General features: G+C 35.9%; 2 protein-coding genes across 4 annotated transcripts in view; both read left to right on the top strand.

Moving 5' to 3' along the window:
• SOS2 (SOS Ras/Rho guanine nucleotide exchange factor 2) overlaps nucleotides 1–19,869 on the top strand; it is an 84,862-nt gene extending 64,993 nt beyond the window's left edge. For both annotated transcript variants that reach the window (XM_069486835.1, XM_069486825.1), the window contains 6 exons: nucleotides 1,831–2,003; nucleotides 5,587–5,703; nucleotides 6,938–7,199; nucleotides 7,729–7,770; nucleotides 17,160–17,269; nucleotides 18,138–19,869. In XM_069486835.1, coding sequence (XP_069342936.1) covers nucleotides 1,831–2,003; nucleotides 5,587–5,703; nucleotides 6,938–7,199; nucleotides 7,729–7,770; nucleotides 17,160–17,269; nucleotides 18,138–18,647 — 1,214 coding nt within the window. In that variant the 3' untranslated portion in view covers nucleotides 18,648–19,869. The remainder of the gene's footprint in view (nucleotides 1–1,830; nucleotides 2,004–5,586; nucleotides 5,704–6,937; nucleotides 7,200–7,728; nucleotides 7,771–17,159; nucleotides 17,270–18,137) is intronic.
• Nucleotides 19,870–20,487: 618 nt separating this feature from the next.
• VCPKMT (valosin containing protein lysine methyltransferase) lies at nucleotides 20,488–26,074 on the top strand. Of its 2 annotated transcripts, XM_069464698.1 has the most exons (6): nucleotides 20,488–20,753; nucleotides 20,849–20,959; nucleotides 21,121–21,193; nucleotides 22,151–22,270; nucleotides 22,993–23,097; nucleotides 25,595–26,074. In XM_069464698.1, exons 1-6 carry the CDS (start codon nucleotides 20,488–20,490, stop codon nucleotides 25,607–25,609), a joined length of 690 nt encoding a protein of 229 aa, XP_069320799.1. In that variant the 3' UTR covers nucleotides 25,610–26,074. The 2 variants fall into 2 exon arrangements, with proteins under 2 accessions (XP_069320799.1, XP_069320789.1); XM_069464688.1 differs by lacking the exon at nucleotides 25,595–26,074 and having other exon boundaries at nucleotides 22,993–23,313.
• Nucleotides 26,075–26,540: the final 466 nt, after the last annotated feature.

Raw genomic sequence — 26,540 nt, 5'->3', positions numbered from 1 at the left:
GACTTTTAAGTGATATTTAAATTTAGAATTAAAACATTTTTATGTATTATATTAAGCAGAATTTTATAAAGGAAACTTGTCTTAAATACTATTGAAATTGAATGCCTTAAATCAAGGTTTCTCAGCCTCAATGCTACTGATATTTTTGGTCAAATAATTCTTTATTTTGAGGGTCTGTCTTGCATTATAGGATGTTTAGCAGCATCCTGGCCTCTATTCACTACATGCCAGTAGTACTCCCTAAATTATGATAACTAAAAATGTCTCTGGACACTCCTAAATACTCCCTGGCGGACAAAACTGACCTGAGTTGAGAACCACTAATTAAAATGAATCAGTGATTATGCATAAAAAAGTGACCAAAAACTTTTTTATTGTCTAAGAGTGAGAAATAATTATTTTTCTATCTAAATTACGAGCTCTGAGAAAACAGAAAATTAGGTTATATCTGTAGTCTTATTAACCAAAATTGGCTTAAAAATTAATGTATTGATCAAAATCGTGTAAGATCATTGGCATTAAATATTTATCATCAAATATTAAAACATTTGGTTGGAATACATTTAATACAATTTAAACTTTGTGAAATTGTGTTTAGAAGAGCTTAATTTGCCATTTCTTTTTCTTTTAAAATTCTTTCCCTTATGAAAAATTCCTTTTTTTTTTTTTTTCAAGATGAGAGTCTCACTTTGTTGCCCGGGCTAGAGTGCTGTGGTGTCAACCTAGCTCACAGCAACCTCAAACTCCTGGGCTCAAGCGATCCTTCTGCGTCAGCCTCCCGAGTAGCTGGGACTACAGGCATGCGCCACCATGCCCGGCTAATTTTTTCTATATATATTTTTAGTTGTCCAGCTAATTTCTTTCTATTTTTAGTAGAGACGGGGTCTCACTCTTGCTCAGTCTGGTCTCGGACTCCTAAGCTCAAATGATCCTTCCCCCTCAGCCTCCCAGAGTGCTAGGATTACAGGCATAAGCCACTGCGCCCGGCCAAAAATTCTTAATGGAAAATTTTTTTTTTTTTTTTTTTTTTTTTGTATATGTATTCTTTTTTTTTATTTTATTTTTTTTTTTTCCCTCATAATGTATACATTATTTCTTGTACAATGATATGAAATAATATGGGAAATATTCATGATAAATTATTAAGTGAACAGTGCAAGTTAAAAACAATAGTATCATATTTTTTTTCCCCACCCCCCTTTCCCGAGTCAGCACCTTCAAGTGTTACCACTCCCCAAACGGTGCGCAATGCACTCATTGTGTAGGCATACCCCCATCCCCTCCCCCACCCCCCACCTCAGTCTGATGTCCAATTGGTGTCGTTCCCAGATTTGTATTTAGGTGATGATCAAGGAAACCAATTTTCTGGTGAGTACATGTGATGCTTGTTTTTCCATTCTTGGGATACTTCACTTAATATAATGGGTTCCAACTCTCTCCAGGAGAACCATAGAGATGTTGTATCTTCATCATTCCTTATAGCTGAGTAGTATTCCATGGTATACATATACCACAGTTTACTAATCCAATCATGTATTGATGGGCATTTGGGTTGTTTCCACATCTTTGCTATTGTGAATTGTGCTGCTATAAACATTTGGGTACACGTGCCTTTGTTACAGAATGACCTTTTTTCCTTTGGGTATATGCCCAGTAATGGGATCTTAATGGAAAATTAATGATTGTCTATCAGAGACTTACGAACATTTTAGAAGTACAACTGCTGAGTAATATAGGAGGATATCTTTCAACTTTACTAAATCAGTTGTTTTCCCAAATGATTAAATAACCAATTTAAAAATAACTTTAAATACTTTTTTTTTTAACTAGGAATATATTTAACAAATATTCTGAAGACTGAAGAAGGGAATAATGATTTTTTAAAAAAGAAAGGGAAAGATTTGATCAATTTCAGTAAGAGGAGGAAAGTGGCTGAAATTACTGGAGAAATTCAGCAGTATCAGAATCAGCCTTACTGTTTACGGATAGAACCAGAAATAAGGGTAAATATTTTCTTTGCTTATCTTTAAAAAAGAATATGTTAAATCCTGTGTGATCTCTAAGAAATATCATCACATATCGTGCTATTTACTTTGCTATGAAAATAATACAATGAGTTAATAATCAGTAGATAGCAGCGCTAAATATTAGATATTCTACACTAACTGCCTGCAGTTGTTAATATTAAATACTTTTTCTTGAAAGTATCGCTTCTTTGTGTAGCTGGTTCCAGCAACACTTCCAAAAAGAGAGTTGAAAAAGTAGAATGGAAGAAGCTTTCCGATGTCCATGCAGTAAAAAGAAAATCCACTACTAGATTTGATTGATACCAATTTTAGATGTTTTACATGTGCCAATATAACATTGAATAATTCATCTCTTCATAAGAAAACTGTTTAAATAGAGGAAGGGTTGGGAAAGTAGTATGTATGAATAGCAGAAGATGATTTTTCAAATATTCTATCAACTTATGTTCAATTTTGAGCAGTAGGTGTATAGTATTGATTCTGTGGCACCGTAAATTGTGGGATACCTTCTGAATTAGAGTAAATTATGATACTACTTTTATGTTAAATAGGTGTTATTGTATTATATGAAATTGAGAACACATTATAACTATCTACCAAAGTAGGTTCACCTGTCACATTAAAAATTGTGCTAAACTTTTAGACATAGTCTGTAGGTTGGGTATATTGAGTGAAAATTACTCCCATCCTCCTAAATTATGAGATAGTAACTGTTCTTGGTTCCCAGTTCAAAACAGTACCCTAATGTCCTAAGAAAGGATGATTTAAACCACACCATTTATTAAAATGTAGGCAGATACTTGCTTTTAAAAAAATGCTGATAAGCTACCAGTGGTCACCTATTTCATCCCATCTCCTCACCATCAGGCCCATCCTCTATGATGTGGAGCTTCACAAACCTAAAGAAATATATTCTTGAAGCCCAGATTAGAGTTCACAATATATTTTTCCACAGAAATAATGTTACATTTTAGTTGGGTATACTTGAAATAGTACTTTTATCATTCATATCTCAGAAACATATCTGCTAACAGGTTTTTGTGGTCTAGTCTAGGCTTCCTATCATCATTTAAAGCATTTTGAGGGGGAAATGCCTTCTTTTTGATTGAGTCAAATAGGTTTAAAATGTAGACAAAGTAGCTATTCACTTTTCAAACCATAGTTAACCAAGCTAAATAGTATTTAAAAATAGAGCAAAGGATGAGAAAATCAAGAATACTGTTATTATAGCTTTCTAAAATCCTTTATTGTTGGCTCATATGATTTAATTTAGCTAACATGAATATAAGAACACATTATTTCAATATTGTTAAAGGAGTAATATGTTAATAATTTTCTTGAAATTGGCAGAATACCTGAAAAACAGGAAAATTTTTTTTTTTTTTTTTTTTTTGAGACAGAGTCTCACTCTGTTGCCCAGGCTAGAGTGAGTGCCGTGGCGTCAGCCTAGCTCACAGCAACCTCAAACTCCTGAGCTCAAGGGATCCTCCTGTCTCAGCCTCCCGAGTAGCTGGGACTACAGGCATGCGCCACCATGCCCGGCTAATTTTTTGTATATATATTTTTAGCTGTCCATATAATTTGTTTCTATTTTTAGTAGAGATGGGGTCTCGGTCTTGCTCAGGCTGGTCTCGAACTCCTGAGCTCAAACGATCCGCCCACCTCGGCCTCCCAGAGTGCTAGGATTACAGGCGTGAGCCACCGCGCCCGGCCAGGAAAAATTTTATATTAGAAATTTTAAAGCTCATTTTGCCTACTGCTAGAGCTAAAGCCCAGTACTTATTTTTCTATATACCTTTTTTTTTTTTTTTTTTTTTTTTTTTGAAACAGAGTCTCACTCTTTTGCCCTGGCTAGAGTGCCATGGCGTCAGCCTAGCTCACAGCAACCTCAAACTCCTGGGCTTAAGCAATCCTTCTGCCTCAGCCTCCCCAGTAGGTGGGACTACAGGCATGTGCCACCATGCCCTGCTAATTTTTTTCTATATATATTTTTGGCTGTCCAAATCATTTCTTTCTATTTTTAGTAGAGATCGGGTCTTGCTTTTGCTCAGGCTGGTCTCGAATTCCTGACCCGAGCAATCCTCCCGCCTCGGCCTCCCAGAGTGCTAGATTACAGGCGTGAGCCACGGCGCCTGGCCTATATATACTTTTAAACTACTTCAAAATTAAATAAAGCTAAATTCAGTAATTTGCTTCTAAGGATTTTTCTCAAGGAAATCATAAGAAATGTACAGAAAAATATACAAGGAGCTAATAGCAATTATCATTATTACAATAGCAAAGAATTAGAAAGTACCTATATGGATAAACTAACTGTATGGAGGTTAGTGGAATAAATTCTAGAACATTCATCTGATGAAATACTATAGAGTTAAAATTTGTATTTTACAAAATAAGTAAACCACATGGAAAAAATTAATTGAATATAAACTTTAAAAAGATTAAAAATAACTGTGGTGTTATCCTAGTTTTGCAGAAAAAATTTCAATATTTATATACATGCATATATTTACACGCAGTAAAATCATTGAAAGATATTCTAATAATTAAATGTAAACAGTGGGATCTCTGGCTAGTGAGATTACTGGTTCTTTTTCTTTTGTCTTTTTTTTTTTTTGGTACTACTAAATCATGTAAAATTTTTACTTGAAAACTTTAAGCTTAGAAAATATTTTTCATAAAGATGAAATTTTTTTATAAAAATATTTTTTATACTAGAGGTCAGCACAGATAAGTTTAAGTTTATAATTGTTCTTGAGATTAGTTTTTTGATGTTTTTTTTTTTTAAGAGGTGGGCTCTCACTATGTTGCACAGACTGGTCTCAAACTCCAGGCCTCAAGCAATCCTTCCACTTCAGCCTCCCAAAATACTGGGATTAGGGTCATGAGCCACTGCTTCTGGCCAGAAATTACTTTTAAATAGACCTTAGTCCAGTCCCAGGTGGGTGTGGTGGCTGAGGTGGGAGGATTGCTTAAGCCAGGACTTTGAGGCTGCAATATGCTATGATTGCACCTTTGAATGGCCACTGCACTGCAGCCTAGGCAACATAGCAAGACCTCATCCCTCAAAAAAAAAAAAAAAAAGAAAAGAAAGAAAAATTTAAGAAAAACACCTTAATCCAATGTATTTCCACTTTTTTTTTAATGATTACCAAATTGTCATTGTGGATTATAACTATAATTTTGTTCTAAACACTTTTGGTAGCTTACTGGTTGATCATTTGTTATAATGAATTCACTTGTTATAATGATCATCAGCCAGTAAGTAGGAATCAAGTTTACCAAGGGATAAGCGATGCTAACTACTGAGCCATTACAATGGTAATAAATGAAAATTTCATCTTAATAGAACTTTAAGACTAGAGTATAACTTCCACAGAAATTATACAATCTTACTCAGAACTAGAGAGACTGGAATAAGCAATCCTTGTGAACTTTTCAGACATTGTGATCTCTTAATTTGCTGATAATTTTTTTAGTAGTGAAATCATGAAATAATTTTCAAAAAAATTTTTAATAAGATCTAAAGTATATACTTATGGTATTTGTTTAATTCTAGAGATTCTTTGAAAACCTTAACCCTATGGGAAGTGCATCTGAAAAAGAGTTTACAGATTATTTGTTCAATAAGTCACTAGAAATCGAACCCCGAAACTGCAAACAGCCACCTCGATTTGTAAGTCCATTACAATTATGGAAAAATTGTTCTGTTTTTAAAAATAATATTATTTTCAATGTTTAACAACCTCTTAAAGTTAGCTGTTTCTAAGTATTTTGTTTATAATATGATACTATTTTTAAAATTATACATATCATGAGAGAAAATGTCAACCTTTTGATAAAATCTAGTTTAAACTTTACCTTAGTATCACTTATTTATCTGTCCACTTTGGCCCTGCTAGAATAAGACAAAAAGGTGTGAGAAAGTGAGAACCGAACAGGTAGCTGGATATGAAAGGAAACGAAAAGACCTGGGAAAGAGTAAGCAAATGTATTATGGTTCTTCTGGCTTGACCATGACTTCTGCCATTAGGGCCCCAAGATCCATGGTTGCCACTAGAACATGCCTCTCTCAGTGGCATTTGATGCAACGTTTCCTAGTTACTCTGGGGGTTTTCAGTGGCAACAGAGGTGGTAGAATGGAAGACTAATTCTAAGTAGCTGAAAATTAAGCAAAACAAATACACCAACTTTGGACAAAACAGTAAGTTAGGTGGTTTCATGTTATCTCATTTTCACGACAATTGTATGATATACATAGATCTTATCCTCATTTTACAAATGAAAATCAGAGGTTCAAAGGCATTAACTAACTTTTTCAGGGCCACATAGCTAAATACTGGCACAGCTGAGATTTTAACTCAAGTTTTCTACATATGAGTTCTGTGCATTTTCATTAGCTTACTGCTACCGTAATTTTAAAAATGGGCCAGAGGTGAGGGTGGGAGACAATGATAGCAATTTTCTCCAAAGACTTTTAAAGCCCTGTTGTAGAGGTTGATCATTTAGTATAAGGAAAGGGGAAAAAGGATTTATAAAAATTCTGAAGCATATAGCATAATATGTTGCATAAATTATGTTTCCAGTAAATGTTTTTAAAATTGGTATAAATGATTTGAAAGAGAAGTCAAATGTTTTAGGAGCAAAAAGTGGATTTTTACACAAATTTTTAAGAATTTTATTTCTGCAGTTATGAAAAGAAATTTACTTATATTCAAGTCCACCTTGAATTAAAATCAAGCCAGTCAAATCTGGAAGTTTCTGCTAGAATGCTACAGGCTGACCTTGCAGATTGAGGTTTTATTGCACTCTTAACTATATGCTTAAGAATTACTAAGGTAGCTCTTAGCCATAAAAACAAAGTGTTATACATGCAAACTAATGATGTTAGATGTGTTTGCTTTTCCTAGCCTAGGAAGTCAACTTTCTCCCTAAAATCTCCTGGAATAAGGCCTAACACAGGCCGACATGGCTCTACCTCAGGCACTTTACGAGGTCATCCAACGCCATTAGAAAGAGAACCATGTAAAATAAGCTTTAGTCGGATTGCTGAAACTGAGCTGGAATCAACAGTGTCAGCACCAACCTCTCCAAATACACCATCTACTCCACCAGTATCTGCTTCTTCAGACCTTAGTGTGTTTTTAGATGTGGATCTCAACAGTTCCTATGGTAAGTGTTGATTTTACCATTTAGCAAAAAAGGAATCTTGTGTTTCAAGATAATTCTTCTCATCTTTTTAATTAGTGAACTATAGAATCCTTTGCAGAACATATTAGTGTGAAAAGTGACATGTAAATGTGAAAACAGTGATTAATACAAGGGAGTAAAGCATCATTTGTGCATTGTTTATACATATTATCTTCTATTTTATTCATTCAGCAAAGATTTATTTAGTGCCTTTTGGGCTCCACTACCACTCTAAAGGGAGCAATAGACAATGAGTAAGAAAACAAGTAGATAAGTTCTGTAAGGGAAGTTTAAAAAGGGACTGTGATAGAGAGGGAACCACTTACACTAAGAAGGAAAAACATTCTAGGTACAAAGAATACTGAGTTCATTGTTTTAAAAAATGACATGGCAAAAGATGGTGATAAAATTCTGTGCTGTGTGTGTATTACATGTTGCTTTATGCAGACATTTAAAGAATAAAATCATACATGTTACCATCTTTTTAATTTAATTTTTCTTACTCCAATAGGCAGCAATAGCATCTTTGCTCCAGTGCTCTTGCCACATTCAAGTAAGTAAGACTATAAGCAGATTCTAATGAAATGACTGTAAAGATAATAATCTGGTTGATTAAATTTATATTTGAGTATTTTGGGTTTTAGCAACATTTAAAGAATGAGAAAAGTTATAAATAAATTGAATTATTTGTTTACAACTGTGTACTGTTTAAACTTTACTATAGTTTATTTCATCATTTTATGATCTATGTTCTAGGGGCTATATGACCTTGAACAAATTACTTGCCATCTCCAAACTTGTTAAGGATCAAATGAAATAATTATGTAGAACAATACCTAGCACATTTCTTGGCACAGAATGAATAGTAATTTCATGTCACTTGCTTCTCTTCTTCCTAATCTCTTCTAATCTATTTTCCCATAGGAATAATATACTCAATGCTTATCAGGTTCCCAGGCTAGCCCTCAATCACTTATTTTTTCACATTATTTTATTTAATTAAAGTCATATTTTAAGTAAACCACTCTTCTATCATTCTTTATTATTTCATAATTTATAACATAAATGCTGTCAACTTTCTCTCTGTGGTCATTTATTTTTTTTTTTTGTTGAGACAGAGTCTCACTTTGTTGCCCAGGCTACAGTGAGTGCCGTGGCGTCAGCTTAGCTCACAGCAACCTCAAACTCCTGGGCTCAAGCGATCCTACTGCCTCAGCCTTCCCGAGTAGCTGGGACTACAGGCATGCGCCACTATGCCCGGCTAATTTTTTCTATATAGATTTTTAGGTGTCCATATAATGTCTTTCTATTTTTAGTAGAGACGGGGTCTCGCTCAGGCTGGTCTCGAACTCCTGACCTTGAGCAATCCACCCGCCTCGGCCTCCCAGAGTGCTAGGATTACAGGCGTGAGCCACCGCGCCCGGCCTGTGGTCATTTATTTAAAACAAAATAACCCAAATAACACAGCAGCTTTGGGCATAATTCTCCCAAACTGGAGGACTTCTGGTTTTAGCATAGTAAAACATATATACTTTAAATAGTAACAAGATTCCCTATCTTATGAGAAAAGTAAGTTTAGTCTTTTAAATGTTTAATTTTAATTAAAAAATTTTATCAAAGTGATATATGAATAAAAAATGCAAATAGTGCTAAAACACTTAAAATGAAATTAACAGCAGTTTCCTACCTCATGTCTCCCTGCTCCTTTTCTTGTTCTCCAGTGACACTTCCACATTTCTAAATGATGTTTTTATATTGTTCTCTCTTTGGAATCATCAATTTTGGACAATGTTTATTCATTTCCTTTTATGGTAGATGAACATTTCACATTCTGCACTGCCTATACATACCACATTTAGGGCAAATATTATGCACTGCTAAGTGAAGTAGTGTGTACTGTGATTATGCTTTCTTTCTTGTACAGCTCTGTTTGCTAGAGTTAATAATTTACATGTTTAACATTTATTGCTGAGTCTTCTCATACCTTTCCCTTTCGTAGCCGTTTTCCTTAAGGTCAGACCAATCAGGAAACCTATCAGGATTTTTTTTTTTTTTTCTTTTTAACCTGGGAACTTCCTGCTGCCCTTTTGTCTTCCTGCTCCAGTTTGGACTGGTTGCTGTCTCAGCCTCTGACTCAGCTGTCATTCTAGAACTTTCTTTGATTGTCATCCTAGAAATTTCCTTTACTTCCCTCCTGTGTTGAATCCTTGTTTTTGGATTCCATGTCTTCTTTCTTGATATACTCCTTTGTTTTGATAGAAGCAGATTCTTCAGTAGCTACCTGAGAAAGGATAATACATAGGATATACAATTTTTAAGTTCTTGCATTTCTGAAAACCTATTATACTTTTAATTGTTAATAGTTTGGCTGGGCATAGAATTTAAAATCACTTTGACTCAGCATCTTGAAGGCATTTCTCCATTGTCTTCTAGCTTTCCTAATTACTGTTGAGAAGTCTAATACCATGCATTTATTTATTCAGTGCATAATTTTTGAATGCCTGATATGTGCAGGCATGATTTTAGGTGTGAGAGTTATGGCAGTGAACAAAATAGACAAATATCCTTCTCTCAATGACCCTACGTTTTCAATTTTTTTTATAGCTAGGGATACCTACAGTAGTAGAGGGACCCAAAGATATAAAGCCTAAATGAAATAGAAGCTTATTTCTCACAATAGAGTAAGTAGACAACTCTGCTCCACAGGATTTTCAAGCTAGTAGGGCAATTCAAATTCTCAAGATGTGGCTTCCATCTCTGTCTTGAGCACCTGCTCCAGTTGTTACCATTTTTCAGCCAGCAGGAAGGTGAAGGGCAAGGACCTTTGTTATAAAAACATGATCTGGGAATTGCATACATCACTTTTGCTGTCATCCCAAAACTTAGGCATGTGGACATACCTAGCTACAAGGGAGTCTAAGAAATGTTGTCTCTAACTAGGCAGCCATTTCCTTACCAAATTTAATAGAATCCTATTACTAAAGGGAAAAATGAGAAATGTGTACTGGGAGACAATTAGCAATCTCTGCTGTAATATTTTTGAGAAACTTATAAAATTTTCTCTTTATTCTTAATGATCTGCAAATTCACAATGAACTGCTTTGACGTGGGTATTTTTTCTATCATTTTGCTGTCTACTTAATGAGCTCTTTAAATTTAGAGATTCATGTGTTTGATTTCTAGAAAATGTTCTTTGTATTCTTTTGCTAATAATTTTTTCCCCACCATGTTCTGTGATCCCTTTTTTTGGAGCTCCTTTTCCTTATCTTATAGATCCTAGGTGGATCCTCCAGTTTTCTTGTCTTTTATCTCCTATTGTCCATCTCTTTGTTTTCTTGCTCTGTTTTCTGGAAGATTTCCTCACTTTATCTTCTAACTCTTGTATTTATTTTTTCTTTTTTTTTAAATTATTTTTTTCCCCCTGACCAAGTAGCTTAAATTGTAATGATTTTGAATTTCTAAGAATTCTCTTTGGTTCCCTCTAATCATACCTTTTTTATAAGTATCCTGTTCTGGTTTCCTGGATGCATTGTCTTTTATCTCTCTTAAGATATTAATTATGGTATTTTTCAAAGTTTTTTAAGAGACTGGGGTCATACTTTGTTGCTTAGGCTGGAGTGCAATGTGGCACAATCATAGCTCACTGCAACCTCGAAATTTTGGGCTCAGGTGATATCCTGCCTTAGCCTCTTTAGCTGGGACTACACATGTACACCAAGACACCTGGCTAATTTTTAAATTTTTTTGTAGAGACAGAGTCTTACTATGTTGTTCAGGCTGGTCTCAAACTCCTGGCCTCAAGTGATCCTCCTGCCTCTGCCTCCCAAAGTGCTGGGATCATAGGCATGAGCCACCATGCCCAGCCAAGTTTTATTTTTAATTGACAGATAATAACTGTGTATATTTATGGGGTACAATGTGATGTTTCCATTTCAACACATTGTATACATGTACATTTGAATAATCAAATCAGGCTACTTAGCATATCCAGAGGCTAAAGTGGACAGGAAAAGGGGAGACTTTGGTCAATGGGTACAAAGTTTCAGTTAGGAGGAATAAGTTCTGATGTTCTATTGCACAGCATGGTAACTATAGCTAATAGTAATGTATATTTCAAAATAGATAAAAGAGAGGATTTTAACACATTAACTGCCCTGTGAGTTGTATTCAACTCACACTAGTTTTGAGCCCAGACCCTTGTGAAGCATATGTAACTCACATCTCTTCACTTTGGATGCTGCATGAACTATTTTTCAAGTTGCAAATAACTCAGGCACAGAAAAAAATAACAAATATTTCATTAAGTTAGAAAGGATTGTTTTCAAAATTTTTATTCTATTTTCATAATAAAATATAGTGGCCCTAAGGAAAAAACTTTTTTTCTAGTGTGGTAGTCAGTGTGTTAAATGATCTTACCACAAAGAAATGACAAATATTTGAGGTGATGGATAATTATATAACTTTTAAAAAAGAATTGTTTTATTTTTGGTGTTGACTCTTTTCTAACCTCCTCTCTTCTATTAGTTGTAGTCTCTTGTCTTTCATATTGGAGGCTTTACTTTCTTGTCTGATATCCTTTCTGTTCATATTTTATAGTGAGAGGAAAACTGAAGGGAAGTGCTATGTCCATGGGCGGAGTTTGTTGACTTGTGGATTTCACTGTAGAGTGATGGAGTGGTGGGAATATTTTTAGTTAGGAAATCCCTGAATGTCAGTCAGAATCTGTAAGTCTTTTTTTCTAGGCATATTTAGTCTCTCTAAAGAAGGATCTTTGACTCTTCTGCCTGGGAGAGTCTCAACATGTAATGTGAATATCTATGTTTTCAACATAGACTAGTGTCCTAAGTCTGGGGTTTAGATTCTCCAGAAATAAAACCCATAGGCTCCTGCAGAGGTGGGAATGAGGTAGTTGCCTGGCCTCGCTAAGTGGGGGAGAGGAGATTGGGGTTCTAGTCCAGACTTATCCAGACTTAACCAGGTCTTCTGTTTTCATGCCCATATCTTCCACTGTACCAAGTGCCTTTAGTTCCTAAGCCTTCATTTGGTTCTATGGGGCCAGTTATCTGCTGCTTGTCAATATCACTGTCTACAGACATTGGGTTTCATTTTCCTCCATTTGTCTCCTTCATGTGCATTATAGTCCACCTTCATGAATTAAAGCTTCACATATTTCCTGGTTTTATTGAGTTTGTGTATGTTTCTTATTGTTCTATGGTGGAAATATTTTTAATATGTGTGTTAGTTTCTTAGTATTGCTATAACAGAGCAGCACAAACTGAGTAGCTTAAAAGAGCAAAAACTTTGTCTCAACAGTTCTGGAGGTTAGGTATCCAAAATCAAGGTGTTGGCAGGGCCATGCTCACTCTGAAACTTGGAGAGGAGAGTCCTTCCTTGCCTCTTCTATTAATAGCTTCTGGTGTTTGCTGGCAATTCTTGGTATCCATTAATTTGTAGATGCATTACTTCATTCTCTGCCTACCTTGTCACATGGCTATCTTCTCCCTGTGTGTCTCTTTTTCTCTTCTTGTAAGAGACATTAGTCATGTCATATTGGATTATGGCCCACTTTAATGACTTCATCCTAACTTGATTACATCTGCAAATACCATATGCCAATAAGTTCACAATCACAGGTACCCAGGTGTTAGTACTTCAGTATGTCTTTTGGGAGGAAAACAGTTCAACCTGTAACACTGTGCCATTTTAGAGCCAGGAATCATAGACATTATTTTGAATGATAGTACATTTTCCATATGATAAGAAAATTTTATGTTTTGAAACTTAATAGAAAACACTGAGACTAACTGCATAAAATTCTGAATATTCTTAAATGAATCCCCAAAGAAAGAAATAAAATATTTATAGTAAGTATGAAAAGTGTTCAGACAAAATGAGAAAAACAGCAAGACTCCATCCACAATGGACATGAATAGATAGATAGTTTGCATCAAAGGAAATACATCTTGTAAAGAAACATAGGTAAGTGTTCAGCATCATCAGAAATCTGAGAAATTTTAGTTACACAGTAGTGAGTTGCCATTTTAGTGTTTTAAATTAATTTTTTTCTTAGTATGAACAATCCTCTGTTAAAAGGCACATTACTTATCCCATGTAAATTGGTGTATTAGTATGACCCTTTTGGAAAGCAATCTGAAAATAACATACCAAACCATAAAAGTATTCACACCCTTTGATCTTACTGATTGAACAGAAGATTGAATACTTAGTGTGTACCAGCTACTCTGCAAAGTGCTAGGGGTTCAGTGGCAAACAAGAAAGACAAAGTATCTTCCTTTAGTAATATAAACTACCCAAAAAATATTTTGGAGAAAGTCATATGCATGAAGATCATATTGTTCATCCACTCTCTTGGTTTTTATCCTACTTCACTTGTAGCTCCTTGGTCTCTCTTGCTGATTCCTCTTCATCTTCCCAAACTATTAATATTGAAAGGCCCCACGACTCAGTCCCTGGACCTCTTTATTTCCTCACTCACTTGGTTATCTCATTCAGTCTCATGTCATTTATATGATGACAATTCCCAAGTTTATATCTCTAGCCAGAACCTCTCTTCTGACTTCCAGACTTACATATTCACTGACCCATTTGACATCTCTATCTAGATGTCTAATAGAAATCTCAAACTTCTCCAAAATTGAGCTTCTTATCATCCCCTACAAAGTTGTTTCTTTCACTGCCTCTTCATCTTAATTCTAATTTCAACCATCCACTTATTTAGACCAGAAATATTATGGGTATCTTTTCCTTCTTTCTTTTTCTCACACCCAAATGTGAGGTGTCAGCAAATCTTGATAACCCTCAAAATATATCCAGAATCTAACCATCTATCACCATCTCTACTGCTGCCACGCTGGTCCAAGCCACAATAATCTCTTAAGTAAAAGTAAAAAGTACAATAGGTATAAATTATAAGAAGAAATATTAGGTCGGGAAGGGGTGTAATTATAGTAGCATCATAACTTCTCATTTTCTTAACTTCAGTATGTTTTCAGTATAGCAGCCAGAATGATCCTTTTATAATGTAAGTTAGACCTTATCTCGCCTGTGCCCAAAGCCATCCAGTGACTTTCTGTCTCACTCAGAGTAAAAGTCAAAGTTCCTTCACAGGACCCACAAGGCCCTACACGATCTGGCTGCCTTTGATCTGTCAAACTTCGTATTTTACCATTCTCTCCCCTCACTTACACTGCTATAGCTACTCTGCCTCCTGAACACAATAAGATACGTTGTGTCAGGGCTTCTGCCCCTGCCATTCCTGCTCATAATGCTCTTCACCCATTTGACCTCTGGCCTGCTCCCTTGCCTCTATCAGGATTTTGCTCAGTGTTACCTTAGGCCTTCTCTAATCACCCTAATTGCTCCCCTTCCAGAACTCTTTTTATACCCCTTCCCAACCTAATATTTTTCTTATAATTTATAGCTCTTATACTTTTAATTAATTATCTATTCTCTGTCCCTAACCTATAATTAAAGCTCTAAAAGAACATGATTTTTTGCCTGTTTTTGTTCACTATTATATTGCTGGTGCTTTGAACAGTGCCTGGCAGATGCCCAATAACTAATTGTTGATTGAATGGATGGATGAATGAATGGCAGAAAATTAGAAGTGACTTAGATATCTAAGTAACATTACAGAAGTGGTATAGCAAATTATCCTACATTCACTAGTTTGGAATACTTCAGGTGTTTAAAATGTTCATGAAAACTGTAATCTTTTAGGGAAATGCTCTTGATAGAAAATAAAATTGTATTCACACTTCAGCCAGGGTTATTGAGTGCTTACTATGGAGAAATATAACATAGTGATTAAGTGGTGACTTGAGAATCAGATCCACATTCAAAAACTCTCACAGCTGCCCCATCATCATTCAGATATCTTCTGCTTTCATGAGTGTGTGTGTCTATTACCATCTAAGACTAGCTTAAACAATAAGAAAACATTCTGACATAATTGGAAGTCTAGTGAAAGGCTGCTTTAAGACTGGTTGATTCAGTGGCTCAATGATGTTATTAAAAACTGGAGTTCTTTTTGACTCTTCATTGTTTTGTCCAGATTATCTGCTTTATCTAAGGCTGTTGTCCCTCAAAGTCCTAAGAGTGCTTGCAAGAGGAGTAAAGGTTATTTGGGTCTTTGTTCAGTCAAGTAATAGAGAAAGAGAGGTACAGAGATGCAGAGAATGACTGAGTGCTTTTCCAAAAGAATAAGGAACTTCCTTTTCAGTAGCCCCGAGAAAATCTTTCAAGTTTCACTCTTTCTGAATTAAGTCACGTATATACAGTTAAACCAATCTCTCTGGCTAAAGGAATGGGATTACTCTGATTGATTTTTGCGAATCAGGCCTTATCCTCTGAGCCAAGGGGTTAGGTCCACTTTCCTTGAAGTGCATGGCTGTATGCATGAAAGAGAGGTAGATAAAAATCTGATCATGTTAAGAAAGTGAGTTGCATGCCCACTTCTGAGCTGGAATTGAGGTGCACTGGGCAGCATTAGCTGACTAAACCAAATGGTATGGATTCACCACCACTAAGAGGAGTTCTCCCAAAGACAGGGTAAAGGATGCTGGGCACATCTACAGCAGGTAATGCTCTGCCCAACCTCCCCACATCATCTGCCAACACATCATAGGCATACCTGTTGTGTCATCTATTGGTCCTGAGCCAGAGGACCCTCAGAGGTAACTGCAGAGTCACATGATCAGGACAGCAATTTTTCACATGGAATAATTAGTTTGTCATCTCTATTTGGACATCCCATAAGCAGTTCACTTAGAATGTTTAAAATGAAACTCATCAGCTTCTTTCCCAACTAGCTTCTATGTACCCAATCTCAGTATAATGACAAATAAGACCTGATTATTGCCTTTATAATAACTGTGTGTCTATAGAGAGATACCAAATGGGGAGTTGGACCATATTACAGATTTTTAAAAATCGTATTAAAAATACAAAGACAATGAAAATAGTTTTTATTCTATGTCTGGTTGACCTGTTTAGGGGTAATTTCCCCCTAATATTTTATTTTATAAATTTCCTTTAATGTAGTTATATAACATGTTTGTTATTAATGAGAGACTTGCAAGGAGAAAGAGTGATGTGATACAACACTACCTTATGGTCTCCTATATGGAGGTTTTATCACCTGTGTAGTAATGTACCTGATTGTAGCTGCTTCAAAAATACATCTCTGTTCTCTGATTAGGATGATCTTTCTCTGGAAGTTTTTAGTATATTCAAACATGTTTTGTTTTGTTTTTATTTTGTTTTGTTTATATTTTTAAACGGCTTCTCAGGGAGCAGAATTTCTTTTTTTCTTTTCTTTTTTTTTTTTTTTTTTGAGACAGAGTCTTGCTTTCTTGTCCAGGCTAGAATGAGTGACGTGGCATCAGCCTAGCTCACAGCAACCTCAAACTCCTGGGCTTAAGCGATCCTACTGCATCAGCCTCCCGGGTAGCTGGGACTACAGGCATGCACCACCATGTCCAGCTAATTTTTTCTATACATATATTTTAGTTTCTTTCTATTTTTAGTAGAGACAGGGTCTCGCTGTTGCTCAGGCTGGTCTCGAACTCCTAACCTTGAGCAATCCACCCGCCTCGGCCTCCCAGAGTGCTAGGATTACAGGCGTGAACCACCTTGCCCGGCCAGGGAGCAGAATTTCATTATCAATTTTAATTGTATGCCTTCATTTAGTTATAGTACCTATCATATAGCAGGCACTGTGCTAGATGTTAGAGATACAAAAACACACACTGCCCTCAGAAAGTTTATCGTTTAATGGGGAAGATAGATAAACCAACAGTCAGCTATATAAGACAATGCAGTTTGACAAATGCCACAGCAGAAGTGATCACAAGTTGTGATGAAGTTTTGTTTTATAATTACACTGTGAGTTGTGGTTAAACTAGTCTTTTCTTCCCTCAGAGTCTTTCTTCAGTTCGTGTGGTAATTTACATAAACTAAGTGATGAGCCACTGATTCCTCCTCCTCTGCCTCCTCGAAAAAAGTTTGATCATGAAGCTTCGAATTCCAAGGTAGTCAACAGGACTTAGGTTTGCTTCAACTTAGTGAAAGTTGTAAATCTTCAAAATAGTGTTCAGTCTTATAAAGAGTCTGTCAATTATACTTTGGCTACCCTTTATGGTTTTTCAACATTTGGGTTATATTTGAGAATACTTTAAGTAGTTGTTTAATCCTCACGAAAACCTTTTCTGAAAAAGAGGCTGGGCAGATTCACAGAAGTACATTTTCTTTCTGGTACAGATGGAAAGAAATTTGATAGTATTTGCAGTATTCTTCAAACTTTCAACCAGTGCTTCTGAAATTTAAGGGTGTATCAGAATTACCTGAAAGGTGATTGCTCAGCCCCTCCCCCAGAGTTTCTGATTCAGTAGGTCTAGGGTGGGGCCGAAGAATCTGCTTTTCTAACAGGTTCCCTGATGCTGCTGATGATGGTGGTCTCTGGGTCACACTTTTGAGATCTACTGTGGGCCTCATTGGGGAAAATAGAAGTAGATGCTCAGTAAGCAGAAGCCGGACATTAAAATCCTCTTGACATCATGTCCTTTCATGTCTACAAAGCTATATATTATTGTAATTTACTTACCTATTATTATAATTAATACATAATTTCTGAAATGTATACACAAAGCAAGATAACCCAAGGCTTTATGTTCTAACATTTCCATTAAGATACCTCATATATAAAAATATTAATCTGAGCCCTGAATTAAACTGGGAGTAATTTACTTATAAATCTGATAATTAAACCAAATTAATCTACTTTGAGCTCTGGATTTAACTTGACACATAAGAATTTTTCAATCTTTTAAAATTTTTTATTACAAAATTTTCAAGAGAATAGAGGTATAGTTTAATTATTCTTTTCTTTTTTTTTTTGAGGGAAATATGAAATCTGATGATGACCCTCCTGCTATTCCACCGAGACAGCCTCCTCCTCCAAAAGTAAAACCCAGAGTTCCTGTTCCTACTGGTGCATTTGACGGGCCTCTGCATAGTCCACCTCCACCACCGCCAAGAGATCCTCTTCCTGATACTCCTCCACCGGTTCCCCTTCGTCCTCCAGAACACTTTATAAATTGTCCATTTAATCTTCAGCCACCTCCACTGGGACATCTTCACAGAGATCCAGACTGGTTCAGAGATGTTAGTACGTGTCCAAACTCGCCAAGCACTCCTCCTAGCACACCCTCTCCAAGGGTACCACGACGATGCTATGTGCTCAGCTCTAGTCATAATAATCTTGCTCATCCTCCAGCTCCCCCTGTTCCACCAAGGCAGAATTCAAGCCCTCACCTACCAAAACTGCCACCAAAGACTTACAAACGGGAGCTTTCGCACCCCCCATTGTATAGACTGCCTTTGCTAGAAAATGCAGAAACTCCTCAATGACCTTAGCCATATGTAGTCATTGACACTGGAATGGTATTTGTAAAGTTTTTTTTTAATTTATTAAAGAAAAGGCATAGTATTTTAGTACTTTTTACAAATAATGCTTTTACAAAAATGCTACTGATCAAATAAGCTTTTAAAAATTGGAAAAATAAAAATACAAATGTCCTTCACCATTATCCTCAGGTGATCAGTAGCATTGCCTTGTCTTGGATCCTCAGTGCTGCCAAAAGGCCAGTATAAAGAATTTATATTTGCACTGTAGACTCTGCTAAAATATGGTTTAAAGTGACATTGATTGCACTGAAAGGGGATAGTGCTTTTGTGGAATTTTTCAAATTTGAGTAATAGATGCCTTTTTAAGGCAGTGAATTTACACAAATGGAGAGGGTGTATGGTGTTACTGATTTTTAAACCTCTTTGACCATCTTATAGTTGTTTTTACTTATAGTTTTTACATCTAGGAGAATTGTGAATAACACCAACTGTTCTTAAACTCTTTAATGCCATGTCTTAAATGCCAGTATTTGCTGCTGAAGACAAAAATGAAAAGTAGAATGAAAATAATAGAAAGCACTGTTTATTATTAAATATTTTGTCAAAATGTAAACAAAGACTACATAACCCAATTATGGAAGAAAAAAGGGCATGTATCTCATTCAGATGTGCCTTTTGTATTTGCAGACTACGGTGTCTTTAGCTAATGAATTGCCTATTGTTTTGGAAAGCAAAGTTAATATGCCATGTATGTACAGTTTTGTTTATATTGTATATTTAAAGATACTGCTAATAACCTATATAAATTTAAGTGACTTGAGGCCTATAATACAATCTGCTACTTTACTAATTCATAAATTCAGAGGAAATTCTTATGGCATAGGAACCAGCTGCCTTGCCTTCAAAACCTAGTAACTTTCTCTATAAATCTCATGTTAACTGAAATTTTTTAAAAATATTTTTTTTTAGATTGGTAATATTTAAACCAGAAAATACTTAAAGCTTTATTAAACTTTTTAATCAGAGACGTGAGTAAAACTTTTATTTGCCATTTGGACGCCTTCGTTCAAAGTAATGAAAGCATGTTTTGCTGATAGTGTCGTAGCAGCAGTTGTAAAGTAGCCAAAAGCCACGTTGTCTATTTACTGGTCTGTGGCCTTTTACTGTGCTTTGTATCAGAGTTCTTAACAAGATTAATAAATCACCCCAGTCTTAATTTTTAAAACTTTTCAAACATGTGTTTTCATTATAAGGAACAAAGGGGGAGATTGTTGAATCCTGTAGATAAACATTATTTTTAATAGTGATTTAAATTACATAATCCCAAAGAGTTTAAGTGATGTTAATTTTAGAGGGATAACTTTTGTCTTCACTGTTAAACACAAGTGGCAAGCTTCCAGCAACTATTTCTGTGCATTCATACGAAAAGCTAGGAGCATTATAGGAAATTCTTGAGGAGGAGTATAGACATCGTTGGTAGGATTTTAGAAGTAGCCTGGATTTAAGGCCAATAACTGTGTAAATCTGTCTCCAACTAAGTAAAAACACTCTGAGGTTGGCTTTGCTTTTTAAAGAGCAGATATACTCGCTTTGTCTGGTAAAGTGATTTAAACTACTTGTTTGCTAAGCCAAACGTGCGACTTAGGGCAGACAGACAACAGCCAAGCGTCTAGCGGAAGCGGCTGTCCCACCGCTCGGCCACGCCCAAGTAATGCAGCATTCCGGGCTTTGTTAACTTGCGCACGCGCCGTGGCACTAACCCGGCCGCGGGGAGGCGGGGCCGCGGGGCCGTGCGCGTGGATATGACGCCACTGCGCGCGCCGCCTGCTGTTGCTGGGCAGCGATGGCTGCTACTCTGGAGTCCTCGTTGGAGGACCCGCTGCGGAGCTTTGTGCGAGTTTTGGAGAAGCGGGATGGCACGGTGCTACGACTACAGCAACACGTCTCCGGCGGCGTGGGTTGCGTTGTTTGGGATGCTGCCATTGTCCTTTCTAAATACTTGGAAACGCCCGGGTTTTCCGGCGACGGGGCCCACGCGCTGAGCCGGCGGTCGGTGCTGGAGCTAGGTTCGGGCACCGGGGCCGTGGGGCTCATGGCCGCTACCCTCGGGTAAGAGATGGGGAGAGGGGGGTTCCTCATTGCTGGGGAAACTCAGATTATGGGCTTTCCACACTGCCTACACCTCAGTCGACGTTATTTTATAGGGCAGATGTTGTAGTCACCGATCTTGAGGAATTGCAAGACTTGCTGAAGATGAATATTAATATGAACAAACATCTTGTCACCGGTTCTGTTCAAGCCAAGGTACTGAAATGGTTTGTATGGCTTTCAGCTTGTTTTAAGATGTCGATTTTTAGTTTGTTTTAAATTGCGTTTCATTAAAAGCATGGAAGGGGACTTTACAGTTCTTGTTTATAAAACAAGAATATTTTAAATTATTAAGCAACAGTCAAAATACTTGTTTGTCATTTTTAAGGGGGGAAGAAATAGAAGACTTTCCTTCTCCACCAGATTACATACTGATGGCCGACTGCATATACTATGAGGAGGTAAGTACTCAGTGAGTGAAATCTCTTCCTTTAGAAGATGAACCGTATTTCACAAATTCTAAAAGACACGCGTCTTCACATTTTAACATCTCTGAATTGGAGATGTTTGTCTTACAGTTGATGATGCAGTAAAGAGAAGATAAAAGTCACCAGGGATTATGTATATACACACTCATGGTTAACACATAGGCCTGTGAAGCGTGTTGAGAAAAGGTCATTTGCATTTTACTAGAAGCTTCTGTAAAAATTTTCAAGGAGTTTTCCATTTAGATCTGTTATGAAAAGCCAAGATGATCTTTTTTTTCTTAGCTGTTTGTAGTTAACATGTTGACCATGATACTGAGAATGAAATTGCATTGTAAAAAATTCACTGTTCTGTGCAAGGTTTATTAGACTTGGAATGATTTTTCTTTAAATATCAGTTTAGTGTTGTGGGCATCAATCATTTTTTTAAATAATGAGCACTGGCTGGGCGTGGCTCACGCCTGTAGGCCTAGGCGGGCGGATTGTTTGAGCTCAGGAGTTCGAGACCAGCCTGAGCAAGAGCAAGGCCTCGTCTCTATTTAAAAAAAAATAATAATGATAATGAGCATTGAGCCAACCCATGTTAAAGTTAGTGTCAGACTTTTGTAGGGTAGATTGTTGATTGTTTAAATCTCAAGTTAAATTAGGTTAAATAAAACAAAACTTTTAAGAGTAAAGTCTATTCCATTTGATTTCCCATGGGAACATGCAGTCACTTGAATTCTTTTTCTGGAAACTGAAATTAATACGATTGATTAGTAAGAGGAGTTTACCAATCATTAGTTATAGAGCTTTAATTACATGGACTTTGTTGGATTGATTCAGAGATGGATAAATTGTAGGAGAATTATAATTGCCCCTCCATCTCCTCAACCCCCTTTTAAAGTAGAAAATTTTTAAGTCATAAACAAAAAATATATTCTTTTTGAATAGTCTTTGGAGCCGTTGCTGAAAACTCTAAAAGATCTCAGTGGATCTGAGACTTGTATTATATGTTGTTATGAACAACGAACAATGGGAAAAAATCCAGAAATTGAAAAAAAATATTTTGAGGTAAGTACTCTATTATCTGTATAGTGATTACCCTTCAGGAAGGCAGCATGTGACTCTGTTCAAATATATTTTGGGAATTTTGGGTGGAGAAAACATTCTGCTTGTATGAACCCAAGGAGAGGATCTTTCACAGCCCGCCATTCTATTTTCATTTTTAAATTTTTTATTTTGAAATAGTTAGAAGTTACAAAAGCAGTACTTATGAGTTTTAGTATCTTTCACCTTTCTAGTGATTATCCAAACCCTTTTTATGGGCAGAAATCCATCGGATATTGAGTGATCCCTTTTGAGGGTAAATTGGCCCTTCAATTTTGTGTGCTGAAAGGACTACTTTGGTTTAATGAGAAAGCAGGTATATGACTGCCTTGGATAATATATGCTAAAATGCTTTTTTATTTTTATGTTTTTCTTGAATATGAAGAATGAAATGTTAGTGAACTTTTGGAACTAAGTATAATGAAAATTTTTTATTGTTAAACAGTTTTTATTGGGATAAAACATGTAAAATGCACATATGTCAAGTGCTCTGCTCAATTTTTCATGTATATACACCCAAGTTACTACTACCTAGCACAAAGATATAGAAGATTTTCAGAATCTCAGAAGGCTCCCCACATGGCCCCTTCTCAGTCAATACTCCTCCAAAGGTAACCACCATCTGACTTCTATCACCACAAGTCAGTTCTTATTGAATTTGAAGTATATCTCTTTTAAATTTATAGCTGCTTCAACTAGACTTTGACTTTGAAAAAATTCCTTTGGAAAAACATGATGAAGAGTATCGAAGTGAAGATATTCATATTATATACATCAGAAAGAAAAAATCGGTAAATACATTCACAGTTCATACTCTGAGGAGGTTTCATCAACCTGCCACTGTCTCTGGGGCTTATGTATGTTGCAGGCCTTGATTTTGATGTGGAGAAACAACTATGAGGATTCACTGGACTCAGTTACTAACTCTCGGTATTAAGATCACTTTTATTCTATGTTGCCTTGGATTCTTGCTCTAAAATAAGGCAGGCTGCTTTTTTAAAGGTCCTTTCCAGCTGTAATTTATATAGCTTTTTAATTGGGCATTACCTCAGGCAGGTGACTTAGTTATTTATATGTTTCTTTTATCTCTGTGACATTTTAAAGTGCCAATTCTAAAATCTGTGAACTTTTCCAATCATTCAAAAATTTTTAAACAAAGTAAACTATAACAAAAAGCAGATTTGGCCGGACTCGGTGGCTCATGCCTGTAATCCTAGCATTCTGGGAGGCCGAGGGGGAAGGATTGTTTGAGCTCAGGAGTTCGAGACCAGCCTGAGCAAGAGCGAGACCCCGTCTCTACTAAAAATAGAAAGAAATTATCTGGAAAACTAAAAATATATAGAAAAAATTAGCCGGGCATGGTGGCACATGCCTGTAATCCCAGCTACTCGGGAGGCTGAGGCAGTAGGATTGCTTGAGCCCAGGAGTTTGAGGTTGCTGTGAGCTAGGCTGACACAATGGCACTTTAGCCTGGGGAACAGAGTGAGACTCTGTTTCAAAAAATACAAACAAACAAACAAACAGATCGGTCCATAAAAGAGAAAGTGCACCTAATTAAGTAGAATTTATGTATGTTCTCCCGTTTTTGGTTCTTCCTTTACCTGGTATAACAATCACATTTTATATAAGTTGCCTCTGTGACACTTATATTTTGAGCCTGTAGAAATAAGGGAAGAATTGTATCATGCATTTTTGTATCCCTAGCTCCTGTATATGTAACAAATGTAAGGCATGATGAATTTTATGAATTAAGGATGCCAAATTTAATAAGCTCCTACTTGTTTCTATTATCTTTGCTTTGAATGAATTTGTTCATGATGAAGTATTCTGATTATGTGAATTCTAGCTAAAAGGAAATATAACTTACAGTTTTAGGGAACAAGAGGTATTACAGTCTAAGGAAAAATGGGGGTCACTGGGATTAGTAAATTCAGATCAACTAATGTGGCATGGTGCTGGAGAGACAAAGAAAAATTTGTTTTGTGCCTTAAGGTATCTAGTGTTAGCTGAAGTTATTGTGTCGTTTTAAAAGTAGAGTTTTTTTGAAGCATAACGATTTTTAGTTTCTTGAATATAAAAGCTTTTTTTGCAAAGAACTGTTTCTTTTTTAAAAATAGATATTCACATGCCATAAAATTTACCCTTTTAAAATGTACAATTTGGTGGTTTTTAATATATTTACATAGTTGTGCAAACTATGAACACTTTCTGAATTTTAAACATTTTCATCACCCCAAAAAGATACTGTATGCCTATTAACAGTCACTCCCTAGTCCCTGCCCCTGCCCACCCATTCCCCACTGTCCCCACCGCCCCCCCCATCTGCTGGCAACCACTAATCTCTGTCTGTGGATTTGCCTATTGTGCACATGTCATGTATATAGAATCACATACTGTGTGGCCTCTTGTGTCTGGCTTCTTTTACTTAGCACAATGTTCTCCATCCTTATCCATGCTGTAGTGTGCATTAGCACTTTACTTTATGGGTGAATAATGTTCCTTTGCATGGATATCTCATACTTCATGTACCCATTAATTGCTGGCATTTCAGTTGCTTCGCTTTTTGGCTATGATGAATAATGCTGCTATTCATATAGAAGATTTTGTGTGAAGATATGTTTTCAAATCTCTTGGATATATATTAATATCTAGAGTAGAATTGCTAGGTTATATGGGAACTTTGTTTAACTTTTTGAGGAATTGCCAAACTGTATTCCAAAGCTACTATACCATTTTACATTCCTACCAGCAATGTATGAGGGTTCCAGTTTCTCCACATCTTTACCAATACTTGTTATTTTCTGTCTTTTTGGTTATAGCCATCTCGGTGTGAGATAGTATCTCATTGTGGTTTTTTATTTTCATTTCCCTAATGACTAATAATGTTGGGTACCTTTTTATGTATTTGAGGAAATACTTGGCCCATTTTTAAATTGAGTTATTTTTCTTTGTACTTTTGATTTGTAAGAGTTCTTTATATAGACACCAGATACATGATTTGCAAATACTTTCTCCCATTGTGTGGGTTCTTTTCATTTTTTTTTAATAGTGTGTCTTTAGAAGCACAAATTTTTTTATTATTAATGTCCAGTACATTCATTTTTTTCCTTTGGTTTCTTGTGTTTTATTTAGGTGTCAGCTAAAAACCATCTCTAAACATTATGCATGGTTGTTCACTTTAATTGCATTTTGGCCACTACTAGGTGTATTACCTGGTATTAAGTATCCAGTAAATACTTAACTGGTAATAAAAAATCAATCTTGTAAGTTTCCATTTTTTTCTTATAGAAATTTCCATCGTGAAACCTTTAGTCATCTTACCCAAGCCTCTAACAACCTGGGTAAGCTAAAGATGTGAATGGAGCATGTGAATACAGCATGGGAAGATTGTGTTCACAGATTTTTCCAGCATGTCCCTAGAGATCCAATATATAGATGACAACCACCATGGGCTGCCTGCAATATGGAAAAATGCCTGCCTGCTTATCTGCCAGTGGGCCTGAAATCAACTTAGGTTACTGAGCTCAATCAGCATCATGTTCTGCTTAAAAGAAACGTTGGAAATCAGTTACTTAAATAAAAATTGGTGTTGAGGTTAGGCTAAAGTCTGCCAAAAATAAATAGTGAAGCAGCATGGTTGGCTTCATGAAACTAGAGGTATTTTCAGGAAACTAGAAATAAATTTCTAGAGAGAGTTATTATATAATAATGTTTTTGGTTCAAACCGGTAAATCTTAGTTCGTCTTCAAAATAGGTAAATTTAAAAGGTGGTTTTCATTTATTTACATAATTACACAATAGTTTTTATCATATATCTTCTTCATTTTTTAAAAACTATCTTTAATACTTATTCTTTTACTTTAAAAAAAAAAGCTGGAATATAGTCTTGTATACTTATATTGGCCAAAGTTTTATTCTTTTCCTCCTCCATACATATCTATGTGATGTAAATAGTAAATTATATTGTAGTGAGTTGCTAAGAAGATAAATCAGGAGATTGGTGAAACAAAAGATGTCTTTACAAAATTTTTCATTTGATAATGGAGAGCAGAAAACCCAATTTCAGTCTTAAGTGTTTATGTGGCTCATGTACTTTTCCTCGTGTATATCTTCCAAGAAAATCTGGCTAAAAACACTGATATTAACTGGTTAACGTGAAATAGTGAAAGGTTTTTTGAATAACAACAAATGTAGTTCTATATACATTTATCAAATGAATTTTTATTCTGTGTCA

The sequence above is a fragment of the Eulemur rufifrons genome, chromosome 2 (genome assembly GCF_041146395.1).
Source record: "Eulemur rufifrons isolate Redbay chromosome 2, OSU_ERuf_1, whole genome shotgun sequence".
NCBI lineage: Eukaryota > Metazoa > Chordata > Mammalia > Primates > Lemuridae > Eulemur > Eulemur rufifrons.
The sequence above is the reverse complement of the archived record's forward strand: the minus strand, read 5'-3'. Positions and strand labels throughout refer to the sequence as shown.

Excerpts from the sequence above, each read along its gene's own strand:
- VCPKMT (XM_069464688.1), top strand. The coding sequence starts at position 20,488 with ATGGCTGCTACTCTGGAGTCCTCGTTGGAGGACCCGCTGCGGAGCTTT. Across the intron at positions 20,960-21,120 it reads CAAGCCAAGGTACTGAAATG|GGGGGAAGAAATAGAAGACT; the intron begins GTTTGTATGGCT and ends GTCATTTTTAAG. Across the intron at positions 22,271-22,992 it reads TTGAAAAAAAATATTTTGAG|CTGCTTCAACTAGACTTTGA; the intron begins GTAAGTACTCTA and ends TTAAATTTATAG.